This window comes from Peromyscus eremicus, chromosome 23, assembly GCF_949786415.1.
Source record: "Peromyscus eremicus chromosome 23, PerEre_H2_v1, whole genome shotgun sequence".
In the NCBI taxonomy this organism is placed as follows: domain Eukaryota; kingdom Metazoa; phylum Chordata; class Mammalia; order Rodentia; family Cricetidae; genus Peromyscus; species Peromyscus eremicus.
The window spans coordinates 575,273-590,131 of record NC_081438.1 but is presented as its reverse complement, the minus strand read 5'-3'; the positions used below and the strand labels follow the sequence as shown (position 1 = coordinate 590,131).

Below are 14,859 nucleotides of genomic sequence, written 5' to 3'. Positions count from 1 at the left end.
AGTTTTGCTTTATAGATCATGAGCTCTCAATTATGATGAATGAAACCACTGGGAAGTCTTAGTTTCTGTCCTGGTGAGACCTACTGGTCCACTGAGCTTGCTTGTCCAGAACCTCTATCCAGTGCCACTAAGAACAGAGTTCACTCCCAAGAAAGTTAAAATGTGAATCCTCTTGAGTCATTAATGGATTGCTTCTGAAAGTGAGTCAGTTGCTCTTCACCCTCCTAGAATCCCGGTAGGCATACTTGAGATTGTTTCTCCACGTTACCTGCCATTATTTGTTTGCTTAAGAACAGAGAAAGATGTTTGTGCATGTATTTTGTATTTTGAATCCCATGCTTGCCTTGTTTTGTCAAAGGTTGCAAAACTTCCTCAAGTTGTGCAGCAGCAAACACCTGTGGCCAGCATCCAGCAGGTTGCATCTGCTTCTCAGCAGGTAGAGTGCACAGAGACTTAGGGGATGGTGGGGGGCACAATTTGTTTCAGAGCAAAATACTAGTGATTAGAGAATTACTTTTGGGGAAAATGACTTACTGACTAGGGGGAAATCTCCAGGGAAGGACCAGACTTGTGCCCCAACCTGTTCTCAGCAGGCACCTTTGTTATGTTCCACAAGACAGGGCCACAGCATCTGGGGAGGCAGCATGGGATCCAGGTGGAGACAGGCTGGCAAGTGAAAACACCCCTTTCTGAACCAGAGCCCTCTGGCTTGTCTTTCCTTATGGTGCAGTAGTATTTGGTTAAAGTGGTGAGGTGGTTTTCACTCTAAGCTGCCTGTGAACTTGCTGTTCTCTGGTGACCTGTGCTCTCTCATCTTCGCTCAGGCTTCTCCACAGACAGTGACACTCACGCAGGCAACAGCAGCAGGGCAACAGGTGCAGATGATCCCAACAGTGACTGCAACAGCCCAGGTGGTGCAGCAGAAGCTCATCCAGCAGCAGGTGGTGACTACAGCCTCTGCCTCACTGCAGACCCCTGGTGGTCCAAGCCCAGCACAGCTTCCAGCCAGCTCTGACAGCCCAAGCCAGCAGCCCAAGTTGCAGATGCGAGTCCCTGCTGTGAGGCTGAAGACACCCACCAAGCCTCCATGCCAATAGGAAGCAAACTGGTTGGTACTATGTAGGGCAAGGCTGTCTTAACAGAATGCTATACAGTTTTTGGACTCTGGGATCTGCTGCCTAGGTTGGCCAAAGTTGTTTGACTTTCTCCTGTGTGTATGTGACTAGCTGAAAAAGCGACACTTGCACTCTTTGATGGTTTCACTGTTTGGGTAGTGTCCACACCAGTCTTTTAAAAAGCCCTTTAGTGTTTCTTTTGTAGTGCACACTACTTAGTACATGGTAGGGGCAGCATGTCCTACAGCAGGCTCTAGCTCATGGTCTTTGGTACCACTGTTCAGGGAGATGCATCATAGTCTTCTTTCAGGAGAGATGACAGTAGACCATCAGAGACCCCCCTTCTCTTTCCAGAGTCTGCACTCTGGTCCTCTTACCCTTCTCAGTGTGCCAGTGAGGTCCTGGCTTGCATTATGAGCACCCATTTTGTCCTAGTAGGCACTGGCTTTCCTTTGAATGAGGCTCTGGAACCGATACCATCTCTGTATAGCCAAGTTTGTGTTTAGACACACTATTGGGATCCTTTGCAGTATTCTTGTGACAAGCTAGTGTGAGTCTCAGGTGCTGTACACATGTATATGGCAGGTGGGGCAGCCTGATGTAGCTGGTACCAAGGTTACTGTTCCCTTATTGTTGTCCTGGTCTAGTCTGGAGAGCTTAGTATTCTTAGGAAGGCATCTGTTGTACCACCCCTCAGCAGCTCTTCATGGATTTTAGATGTCTCGACAGATGCCTGGTTGTGCCTGTCATGGCTAGTGTAGTGACAGGCCTGCAGTTGAAGGAGAAAGGGTTAGGATGGCATTCAGTCCTATGTTCACTCTTCTTACCCACTGTAAGGTGACTTGTGTGCCTTCTTACCTGCCAGAGTGGAAGGTCATGTTCCACATCAGGGCTGAAGCCTGTTTTATGGCCTGGAAGTTAAGTCTGTGAAGTCTCTGCTGTCAGCACTGCAGCCTTGAAGACAGGAGTTGTTGTATTGTTTGAGTATTCTTCCCTGTCATGTTCATCCCACTTTTTGTGTGCTGTGTGGGCAGGAATGTGACAGTACATCCTAAAGCCCAGCCAGAACTCACTTTTGAGTTCTTAATGTGAAACTTGGGGTGAAAGTAGCAATTAGGTGTTGAAAAACCAGAAGAGGTTTCGTGTTTCCTGATCCATAAACCTGTCCTGTACGTGGTCTACAAGCAAAAACCCACTGTGTTTTAGCTTGGTGTGTGCTGTGTTGGGGGAAGAGCCTTTGGAGGATCCTGGCTCACAGCAGCACTTCCTGTTCCCTATAGTCCTCAGGCAGAACTGAGCTCAATGGGGTCCTTTGTCAGTGTCGCACTCACCTTTTCTCCATCCTTCCTCCTGTTGTGGCAACGTCCTTCAGTGTGCCCAAGCCCAGTGGTTGGGTGGAGTTAGAGGTGGGAGAGGTCTTCATTTTTGGTGGTTACTTTCATTCATTTTTCAACCAGATAGCTGTTTGTTTTGTTGGCTTTTTTTGGCTTTTTTTTTTTTTTTTTTTTGTAATATAAGAAACAGGACTGAAATTGTAAATACTTTGTAAACACAGCATTTGTACTTGAATAGGATTTTAAAAGGACACTGCTGTCCTACCAAGCAAAGGCTAATAAAAGTGACCTTTCTACACCCTTCTTGTTCTGTTTTTTCATTTGCAAGGTGAGAAAACAAAAGAAGCAATGTTGCACCAGAGGCGCTCTGTATGTGTATTGCTCCAGAGCTGCAGAAGGAAAAAAAAGCTTTCTTCCTTTTTAACTCCTTGGCCTTGATGCCACTCTGTAAAGCCATACTTGGGTTCCTGCACGGCTTCCCACCATGTGTCTGCTTCAGGGCTTCAAGTTGAGGCCCCTCTTCAGGCACCAGGGAGTAGGCCTTATGAGCAGGAGCTGCTTATGAGTAGTCCCAGTAGTGGCTGTTGCTGCCTCCTTTCAGCCTTGTAAGTGACCAGGTGACCTTGCCTTTCCCCCAGTGTACAGCCATATAAAATCCTCTCCAAGGCACCTTCCATTATGACACCAGAAAAACAATGTTTGATTTCTACTTAGAATCTCACATCTCATCTTTCTGAAAGGCCTTGGGTTCAGCTCACATCCAGCCTCATTCAGGCAGATCCCCAGGTGGCCCTCCACCTCTTCTGGTGTGTCCACCACCTTCACCAGATGCCTGCTCCTGCACAGACCCAGACAAGCCTTAATGACTCAGGCCCAACAGGTGACAATTGGGTGCTGATCTTGTGTAGTGACAAGACAGCAGATGTGATCTTTTCTGACACTGCTCATAAACATGGCTGGCCCTCAAGCAAGGTGTGGTGGTGCACACCCTTACTCCCCATCAGAGAGGCAAAGGGGACCAAGCTAGCCAGGGGCTTTCACAGAGGAGGAATGGAAAAAAAACACTTCCACTCACCTGCTTGGTTTTCAGTCACCACACCCACTGCACAACCCTAAGGCTGTATAGCCTCTGACCCCAGACCCATTTGGCTTGCCTATCAAGTCATCCTACCCACTACACTATTAAGCATTGTATGGAGTCTGACATGGAACTCTAGGCAGACACCCCCAGAGCCAGTCTACCACCCTACACACCAAGACACCATGGGGATCACACAGTATCTGGCCACTACTCCACTCACCTTCACTTGAGGATGGTGTGGCATCCTGCAACCCACCTTCAGAGCACTGTCCACTTTCACAGTGACTCGAGCCCCTGCTACCCAAGGACCCAGTAAGGCCCCTGCAAACTTCTGAAAATTGGCATTAACAATCTTCTAAGCCTGAAAGTTCATTCCTAGGCTCAGAGGTTGCACTTATATCTCTCACTTACCCTAAGAACTGACAACCAAATGCTATTCACTTGGTCCACACGTGACAAGTTGAAGTAACTTAACAGCAAGCAAAGATCCAAACACCCACTCAAACCAGATAACCACATCAAAAACACTACCAATGACCATATTCCTGATGCCTAGGTCCCATCACAAAAACAAACATATAAAACAAATGCATCTAACAGTCTACCCAAACACTATAAAGAATACATTTTCTTTTCAGCAGCCTATAGAACTTTCTCCAAAGTCATATATGAGTATACAAAGCAAGTCTCAACCCTGCATTCCATCTGGCTACAGAGTGAGGTAACCCTGATTCAGAAAGACAAACATGGTACGTACTCACTCACAGGTGGATACTAGATGTAAAACAAAGGATAACTAGACTGCTACTCACAACTCCAGGGAGGCTACCTAGAAAAGAGGACCCTAAGAAAGACACAGGGATCACCCAGCGACAGAAAAATGGATGAGATCTACATGAGCAAACTGGATATGAGGGGGGGTAATGAAGGGCAAGAGCTTAGGGGAGCGGGAGATCCCAGCTGGATCAAGAACAGAGGAAGAACAAGGAAAAAGAGACCATGATAAATGAAGAACCCATGGGAATGGAAGAAGCAAAGTGCTAGAGAGGTCCCCAGAAATCCACAAAGATACCTCCACAATAGACTACTGGCAATGGTCGAGAGAAAGCCCGAACTGACCTACTCTGGTGATTGGATGGCCAAACACCCTAACTGTCGTGATAGAACTCTCATCCAATGACTGACGGAAGCAGATGCAGAGATCCACGGCCAGGCCCCAGGTGGAGCTCCGGGAGTCCAATCGGCGAGAAAGGAGGGATTGTATGAGGGAGAATTGTTGAGACCATGATTGGAAAAAGCACAGGGACAAATAGCCAAACTAGTGGAAACACATGAACTGTGAACCAATAGCTGAAGAGCCCCCAACTGGATCAGGCCCTCTGGATAAGTGAGACAGTTGATTAACTTGAACTATTTAGGTGGCCCCCAGGCGGTGGAACTAGGACCTGTCCTTAGTGCATGAGCTGGCTGTATGGAACCTGGGACCTATGCAGGGACACTTTGCTCAGCCTGGGTGAAGGGAGGAGGGGACTGGACCTGCCTCGACTGAATCTACCAGGCTGAGCTGAATCCCCAGGGGAGTCCTTGCCCTGGAGGAGATGGGAATGGGGGGTGGGCTGGGAGGAGGGTGGGAGGAGAGAGGACAGGGGAATCTGTGGCTGATATGTAAAATTTAATTAAATTATTAAATGAAAAAAAAGAAAAAACCACAAAAACAAAAAAAAACACAAAAACTCACGGAAGCTAAACACACCACTGGATAAAAAACGAGGTCAAGGGAAAAAAATCAAGAGGGCAATTAAATTCCTAGAATTAATGAAAATGAAAAGACTCAGCACTCAGGAAGCAGAGGCAGACAGATCTCTGAGTTCAAGGCCAGCCAGGTCCACATAGCTAGTTCCAGGACAGTCTGGGCTACACAGAGAAACTCTGTCTCAAACAAAACAAAGAGAATGGAAACACAGTATACCAGAATCTACAGGGCACAAGGAGGGCAGTCCTAAGAGGGAAGGTGGTATCACTAGGAGCCTGCTTCCAAAAACGGAGAGCGCTTATGTTAATGACTTAACCTTTCACCTAAAGGCCTTTGAAAAACAAAACAGCAAAAGAATAGAAGGAAACCACACATCCCTCTCAGGGTCATCGCCATCTTTCCTTTGTGTGGGATGGCAGGCCCCAGCACGCTAGAATAATAAATGTTCTTGCTGATTGCATAAGTTGATGGTGGTCTTTGTGGGACTTCCCCAGGGCCCTAACAAATAATCACACATAATCAGACTCAAGGACAGAAACCACATGATTATCTTACCGGATTCAGAAAGGGCCTTTGGCAAAATATCAACATCTCTTCATGATAGAAGTCTGGGAGGGGGTACATATTTCAACATAATAAAGGCAATATATAACTATATAGCCAGCATGCTAAATGAGGGAAACTCAAAGCTTTTCCACTAAAATCAGAAATAATGTCCACTTTTACCGGCGCACGCCTTTAATCCCAGCACTCGGGAGGCAGAGCCAGGCGGATCTCTGTGAGTTCGAGGCCAGCCTGGGCTACCAAGTGAGTTCCAGGAAAGGCGCAAAGCTACACAGAGAAACCCTGTCTCGAAAAACCAAAAAAAAAAAGAATGTCCACTTTCCTTCTCATGAACAATATTGTACCTGAAGTCGTTAGCTAGAGCATATGACAAGTAAAGGAGAGAAAGGAAACAAATAGGAAATTAAGTCAAAGAATCCCTAGCTATAGATTGTACGATTTTATACATAAAGGCTGTATCAGTAAACTCCCTACAGCTGATAAACACATTAAGCCAAGCAGCAGGATACAAAACCAGCACACAAGTCAGTAACCTTCCTAAATACAAATGACAGCCACACTGAAAAAGAAATCAGGGAAACAATCCTATTCAAATAGTTTTTTTTTTTTAAATTTTTATTTTGCAATACAATTCAGTTCTACATATCAGCCACAGATTCCCTTGTTCTTCCTCCTCACCTTCCCCCCAGTCCGCCCCCCATTCCAATCTCCTCCAGGGCAAAGCCTTCCCCGCAGACTGAGATCAACCTGGTCGACTCAGTCCAGGTAGGTCCAGTCCCCTCCTCCCAGGCCGAGCCAAGGGACCCTGCATAGGCCCCAGGTTTCAAACAGCCGACTCATGCAATGAGCACAGGACCCGGTGCCACTGCCTGGATGCCTCCCAAACAGATCACAAAGATACCCCCACAACAGACTGCTGGCAATGGTCGAGAGACAGTCCGAACTGACCTACTCTGGTGATGGGATGGCCAAACACCCTAATTGTCGTGCTAGAAACCTCATCCAACTACTGAGGGATCTGGATGCAGCGATCCATGACTAGGCCCCCGGTGGATCTCTGGGAGTCCAATTAGCGAGAATGAGGAGGGTTTATATGAGCGAGAATTGTTGAGACCAAGGTTGGATAAAGCACAGAGACAAATAGCCAAACGAACCGAAACACATGAAATATGAACCAATGGCTGAGGGGTCACCAACTGGATCAGGCCCTCTGAGTGGGTGAGACAGTTGATTGGCCTGATCTGTTTGGGAGGCATTCAAATAGTTTTAAAAAAACAAAAACTTGGAATAAATCTGAGGAAGTGAAAACTTTTAAGACACTAAAGAAAGAAACGAAGATGATAGCAAAAGAAGGGGAAACCTCACATGCTCATGGATTAGTAGGATTAATATTGTGAATATTAGCCAGAAGTGGTGGAGCACGCCTTTAAGGGAGGCAGAGGCAGGTGAATCTCTGAGTTCAATCAAGGCGACCCTGGTCTATAGAGTTAGTTCCAGGACAGTGAGATACACCAACAAACAAAATTATACACATTGTGGTGCTGAAGAGATGGCTCAAGGGTTAAGAGCACTGGCTGCTCTTCTAGAGGACCCATTTCAATTCCAGGACCTACATGGCAGCTCAACTGTATGTAGCTGCAGTTCCAAGGGATCTGACACCCTCATGCATACATGCAGGCAAAACACCAATGCACATAAATATGTATATAGAATAAATTTGGCCATCCTACCAAAAGTCTACAAATTCAATGCAGTCACCATCAAAATTCAAATACAGTTCTTTACAGAAATTGGTAATTTCAAACTTCATATGGAAACATAAAAAACGTGAGGATAGCCAAACAACCCTGAACAATAAAAGAACTGCTGGAGGTATCTCACCATCCCCAATTTTAAAGATATACTACAGAGCTAATGAAGCATGGTACTGGCATAAAAAAAGACATTAACCAATGCAATAGAATTGAGGACCCAGATATAAGTTCATGCACCTACTGCCATCTAAGTTTTGATAAAGAGGTCCAAAATACACACTGGAGGAAAGACATCATCTTTAATAAATGGTGCTGGTCAAACTGGATAGCTGCATGTCGAGTGAAACTAGAATCTTATCTCTCACCTTGCACAAACTTCAACTCTAAATGGATCAAAGGACCTCAACATAAGGCCTGATATACCTTGAATCTGATAAGAGAAATTGGGGATATATTTACAAGCACAGGAAAGGACTTTGTGAACAGGGGACCCCAGTAGTGCAGACAATAAGACCAACAACTGAAGCCAGGCAGTGGTAGAGGCAGGCCTTTAATCCCAGCACTCAGGAGGCAAAGGCAAGCAGATCTCTGAGTTCAAGGCCAGCCTGGTCTACAGGTGAGTTTCAGGACAGCCAAGGCTACACACAAACCCTGTGTTTAGGGTGGGGGGTGGGGAGACCAACAATCGATAAATGAGATCTCATGAAACTAAAGTTTCTGCACAACAAAGGGACAATACCATTCAAGGGAAGAGACAGCCTACAGAATGGGAAAAGGTCTTTATCAGCTGCATTTGGTAGATGATTAGTCTCTAGACTAAGAACTCACAAAAACTTAAACATTGGGGGCTGGGGAGATGGCTCAGTTCAGCAGTTAACACACACTGCTATTGCAGAGGATTGAGTTTGGTTCCCAGCACTGACATCAGGCAGTTCACAACCCCTTATAACTCTAGCTCAAAGAGGATTGGATACCTCTGGCCTGTGGGCACTTGTACTCACATACCCACACAAGCACATAATAAAATAGTCTAAAAACTAAACCTCAAAACAAAAAACCCAAGCCCATCTTACAAATAGAGCAGGGAACTAAACAACGTTCTCAAAAGATCAAATACAGTGGGCTAGAGAGCTGGCTCAATGGTTAAGAGCACTGGCTGCTCTTCCAGGGGACCCAATTTGATTCTCAACACCCACATGTTGGCTCAAGGTTATCTGTAACTCCAGTTTCAGGGGATCTGACAACCTCTTCTGGCCTCCTTAGGCACAGCATGTGGTGCACAAACATACACAGGCGGACAAAACACCCATACATATCAATAAGAAGTAAGGGCTGGGTGTGGTGATGCATGCCTTTAATTGAAGCACCTGGGAAGCAGAGGCAGGTGGATCCCTGTGAGGTTGAAGTCAGCCTTGGTCTACAGAGAGTGCTCCAGGACAGCCAAGACTATGTAGAAAGAGACCCTGTCTCAAAACAAATAACAAACAAAAAAATGCCAACGGCTGAGAAACTTTTTTAAGTTGACCATCCTTACCCATCAGGGAAATGGAAAACTACTTTGAGACTTCAAACATCTTACTTCAATCAGAATGCCCAAGATTTAAAAAAAAGGCAGAGACCCTGGCATGGCTGTGAAAAGAGGAGGGGGATTCTTCACTGCTGGGAGTACAAGCTGGTAATAACCACTATCATCTACTACTACAGGGATACTTGCTCTTCCATACTAATTGCTCTACTCACAATTACCAGGAAATGGAAACAGCCCAGATGCCCATCAACTGATAAATGGATAATGGAAATGTGCTACATTTACACGATGGAATTTTCAGTTGTTTGAAATACAGAAGAAAAAGAAAATTGCAAGTAAATGAATGCAACTGGAATCAACCATCTTGAGTGAGATAACCCTGGCCCAGAAAAACAAACATCACTTTCTCTCCTATGTGAATGTTAGCCTTGAATTTTTAGATGTTTCATTTCAAATACCCATAAAGTTCACAACTAATAAGGGGCCATGGAGGCAGGAAGGGCACAAAGAATACAATGATATAAAGGAAAAGAAGGGAATAATGGAACAGGGAGAATTAAATGGGGGTGGGAGATGGGAGGGCAGGGTAGACAAGGAATATCTGGGGAGGGATAACTGTGTGGATCATATGCATTAGTGATTAATTCTGAGTCAGTGTTGTATTAAGGAAAGAAAGAAAAGCATTTCCCAATTTAACCAAGAGCAAGTCCAGATTTGAATTCTCTACTTCTGTCTTCTGTTGCCATGAGTCTGTGCCAACACCAGTCTGTGTCTGCCTTACAAAGGGCTTCACTCTTTACTAAGCAGCAAAGCAAGCATCACAGGGGGAATGAATGGGATACTTTACAGAAATCTTTAGCAGAGTTATACAAGGGATTAAGTCACTGGGTACAACAGATCCGAACTGACCCAGATAACAGACATAATTATCAACCAACCATAAATGGATGCTTTTGGTCTTTGTGGTAGATTTTAGGAAGTTGCTTTCAACTTCTGTATTTGCTGCTTTAAAAAAAAAAAAAATGATACACGTGCATTATCTGGTCAGGGCATGGAAGAATACCTAATTTAAGATTGGAGCTAGCCGGGGTGGTGGTGGTGCACGCCTTTAATCCCAGCACTCGGGAGGCAGAGCCAGGTGGATCTCTGTGAATTCGAGGCCAGCCTGGGCTACAGAGTGAGATGTAAGACAGGCACCAAAACTACACAGAGAAACCCTGTCTCGAAAAACCAAAAAAAAAAAAAAAAAAGTAGGCTAACCAGTTTGACACACAGTAGGATAGCAGTCTTAAGTAACTCCAAGATGCCACTGATAACAAATCCTTTTGAAAAGGCTCTATTGGAAATCTTCTATAGACACGTTCTAATATACACATACTAGTTTAAATGAAAACAATATCTCAACTAGGGAACATAGGCTAGCCAACAACATCTGAACCAGGAATGGGTTGCCTTTTTGAGCTGTTGGCCAACTGGGTCCCACGGACCCCCAAACACTGCAGACCACTGCCAATGTTTGGTTACCTTCAGAACTTAGAACACGGAGAGACAAAGCTGATACCCAACCTGGACACTTCTTCCTTACTGATGTCACAAAGGTGTGAATCGTGTGAGCGACAGGGACCAGGCTGACAAAACACGCCCACTGCTAGTGCAACAGCAGCACAAATGTTAGAGGAATACACAACTGCTTTAAAAACAATAGAGGCTGGGTCTCTGTGTGGCCCCGGCTGGCCTGGGACTCATTCCGTAGACCAGGCCGGCCTCGAACTCACAGAGATCCACCTGCCTCTGCCTCCCGAGTGCTGAGATTAAAGGTGAGTTCCACCAGGCCAGGTACCAACTGCTACTTGATACTTTTTTTTCTTCCAATGTGTCTGTGTCAAGTGTGTGCCTGGTGCCCTTAGAGGGCATTGGAGCACCTGTAACTGGAATTGTAGGCAGTTATATGCTGTCATGTGGGCACTAGGAACTAAACCTAGGTCCTCTGAAATACAGAAAATGCTCCTAACTGCTAATTCTTTTCTAGCCCCTCAACCACTTTCTGATTGGGTAAGGCCTGCTCCATGAGACAGAACCCATACCAGGTACTGTTAATGGGGCCAAGAACCTGTGGCTGGATAGGCCATAGGCTTGAGAAACAAATACTATTATTCTATTAAATGGCACAGTGTTAAAATGACTGTTGATGGCATTGCTATACCCATAGATAAGTGTGCCCCTCAGCTCTATCATAAAAGCTGCTTGCAGTAGATAGCAGCTGCTCTATGTGGTGCAAAGAAAGAGACTATGGAGAGGGTTGAGCCTAAAAGAGAACATTTCATCTCTCTCCAAGGCTCAGGGATCTTCGAGGAAGAGGGTACAGAAAAAATTTAAGAGCCAAAGGTAGTCCATAACTTCAAGGAAACCTGTTTTCCAGACACAACAGGGTTATAGAGCAAATGAACTCAGCAGCTTGACAGCATGCACAAGACCTAGGTCAGCTGACTCGGACAGAATCCCACCAGCTGAGGAGCAGCTACTGCCATTCATTGCTGCTGGGACAGAGTCAGCTTCCTTTGGTCCTGTGACCCCTCACAGAGTATACAAGGCTAGGGACTAGCAGATTCTACAGGGTTAGTCTGGAAGATTTATCTCATCAGCAAAATCTTTGTTTTGGTCTGTGAAAATCCTAGCTCTAATAACTCTCTTTAGGACTAACTTTATCAGTTGTGGTGGCACAGCCTTTAATCCCTATCGAAAGCCCCACCACCACCAATGTCCATTCGCTTTATTCTCCCAAGTTCATTCTAAATCTAAGTTGTGCCTTGAGTCTCTGAAGTTTCCAGTTTTTATACACATACAATCAACAATTCTCTGTCCAAAGCAAGGTCACAAGGCTTGAATTCTTTCAGGGTCATAAAAGCAGATAAGAGTTTACACCAGGCAGTGACTGTCAGGCTTTTCTTTATGACTTAAGGAAGGAGTGACTTGTAAAAGCCTCAGTGAACTCTTAAAGGGTATGGGGTCAAATGAGAGGGAGAGAGAGGGGGAGATAGAGAGGGGGGAGAGAGGGAGAGAGAGGGGAGGGAGAGGGAAAGTGGGGGAGAGGGAGGAGAGAGAGAGAGAGAGAGAGAGAGAGAGAGAGAGAGAGCGAGAGCGAGAGCGAGAGCGAGAGCGAGAGAGAGAGAGAGAGAGCTTAAATCAATTAGGGAAATCTAAGAAGGGAAAAGGGGGACTCTGTAATACTGCATTCCTAAGTGTGGTTAGGTAATAAGCAGATTAGTAAACCAAGGTGAAAGTACAAAGAGTTAAGAATTTGTTAGTTCAAGGTTAGCTTGGGGCAGCACTTTCCTATCTGCTGACAGGATGAGCCCAGGGCACACTTGTTCCCTCTCTATCTAAAGGCTGTGAATCAAAAAATTCAGACATGTTGTAATTCTGTCTTTGGGTGTCTGAGAATGTCTCAAATGAGATACTTTTGCCTGGACACTTAACCCTGACCAAATGCCCACCAATGAAGATAATTGCAGGAAGGCGGACCTCTAAGTTTATACTGGAGAGAGGAACAGAGACCCGGTTGTGGAAAACCGGTTTTGACTGTGTGACTGTTTTCACACACAGCTGGGGGATGTTATCCAAATACCCCAAATGTACAGGGGAAGTTGTGCCCAATGATCAACTAGACAGTTACAAGTTCTTGGGAAAAGAATCAAATGGGAGAGCTACAACAGTACACAGGAAATTCACTGCAGGAATCAGCTAATACACTCAAAAGCTAGTATTAACCTCCAACAGAGTCCGGGGCTCTGCCAGGTTAGCCTTGACAGTGCCAGCTGAGTTCCTGCTTCATATTTCTGCAGCTTACAGCAAATCCCAGCACTCAAGAGGCAGAGGCAGTCGACACCCCCACCCCCCCATCCCCACGCTCACCCCCTGGGGAGGTTCCTCTGTGTAGCTTGGGAGCCTGTTCTGAAATTCACTCTGTAGAACAGGCTGGCCAAGAACTCACAGAGATCCGCTTGCCTCTGCCTCCCCACTGTTGGGATTAAAGACGTGTGCTACCACCACCCGGCTATTAAATGTGTAGCCCAGGCTGGCCTCTAGCAGTCGATCTCTTAAGTTCAAGACTGTTTACAGGGCAAGTTCCAGGACAGCCAGTTTACACAGAGAATAACCCTGTCTCAATCTCTGGGAGTCCAATTAGCGAGAATGAGGAGGGTTTATATGAGAGAGAATTGTTGAGACCAAGGTCGGATAAAGCACAGAGACAAATAGCCAAACAAACGGAAACACATGAAATATGAACCAATGGCTGAGGGGTCACCAACTGGATCAGGCCCTCTGAGTGGGTGAGACAGTTGATTGGCCTGATCTGTTTGGGAGGCATCCAGGCAGTGGGACCGGGTCCTGTGCTCATTGCATGAGTTGGCTGTTTGAAACCTGGGGCCTATGCAGGGTCCCTTGGCTCAGCATGGGAGGAGGGGACTGGACCTACCTGGACTGAGTCCACCAGGTTGATCTCAGTCTGTGGGGAAGGCTTTGCCCTGGAGGAGATTGGAATGGGGGGCGGGCTGGGGGGAAGGTGAGGGGGGCGGGAGGGGGGAGAACAAGGGAATCTGTGGCTGATATGTAGAACTGAATTGTATTGCAAAATAAAAATTAAAAAAAAAAAAAAAAAAAAAAAACCAAAAAAAACAAAAACAAAAAACAAAACAAAAAAAGAATGGCGGGGGTGGGGTGGGGGAGGCTGCGGCTGGGGTATAAAATAAATGAGTAAAAATAAATAAAATTTTTGAAGAGATCAGTTGTATCAAAAATCAACCGTGAATATCCTGTGATAGATAGTGGCTGTATTTATCCATAAAGTCTGTGGTTTAAGAAACACAATGGGGCGTGGGAGAGCCCAGTGAGTATTGCTAGGGCCTCTGTTTTCTCTTGGAAGACTAGGCCTGTGAAATGGACATAAACTTCTTACCAAGATAGATCATTATGAAAGTCACAGGAAAATACGAAAAATAAAGGATGGACTGTGAGGTGAAAAAAAATAATAAACACAGTGATAGGCCAGAGACGTGGCTCAACATTTAAAGGGCACTGGTTACTGTTCCAGAGGACACAGGTTCAATTCCCAGCACCCATATAGTAGCTCACAATTGTCTATAACTCAGTCCTCTTCTGGCTTCCATAATGCAACACACACACACACACACACACACACACACACACACACACACACACTGCACAGAAAAACATGTAAACAAAATAAATTTAAAAAGCAACAGAAGGATACAGGCTAGTCTTCATCTCTCAGGACAGGATGCCACTCCTCAGTGAGCACCCACCCACACAGCAGGAGGCTAGAATCAGATGTAAGTTCCACAGAACTAGGGCCAGACACAAGCCAGTTTCCAGGCTGGAGAAAGCTGTAGGGTAACCACTACAGGTCAGGAAAACAAACAGGTCCTATCATGTGATTACTGAGCTGCTCCAATTGCTTCAGTGTCTTGTGTCCTACTGTGGAACAGGAACTATTAAGCCACTGTGTTCAGGGCTAAGTGGCATCTATCTGCCCTGCAGGGTTAATGCTGTCTGAGATGAACCCATGCTTACTTTCAGTGCTTCTGTGGAAATCAGGCTCTCAATTTCAAACTCTTCTGCAAATGTGTCTCATGTTCTGTAGGTCCTGTACCTCTGGCAGTGGCCTGTTTTGTTCCTAGTATCAGGTTCTGGCTAAAAGTTTGTTAGAAC

General features: G+C 45.6%; 1 protein-coding gene across 16 annotated transcripts in view; it reads left to right on the top strand.

Moving 5' to 3' along the window:
- Ep400 (E1A binding protein p400) overlaps positions 1–2,044 on the top strand; it is a 110,751-nt gene extending 108,707 nt beyond the window's left edge. For all 16 annotated transcript variants that reach the window (XM_059249177.1, XM_059249178.1, XM_059249192.1 and 13 more), the window contains 2 exons: positions 359–436; positions 825–2,044. In XM_059249177.1, coding sequence (XP_059105160.1) covers positions 359–436; positions 825–1,097 — 351 coding nt within the window. In that variant the 3' untranslated portion in view covers positions 1,098–2,044. The remainder of the gene's footprint in view (positions 1–358; positions 437–824) is intronic.
- The last annotated feature ends 12,815 nt before the right edge of the window (positions 2,045–14,859 follow it).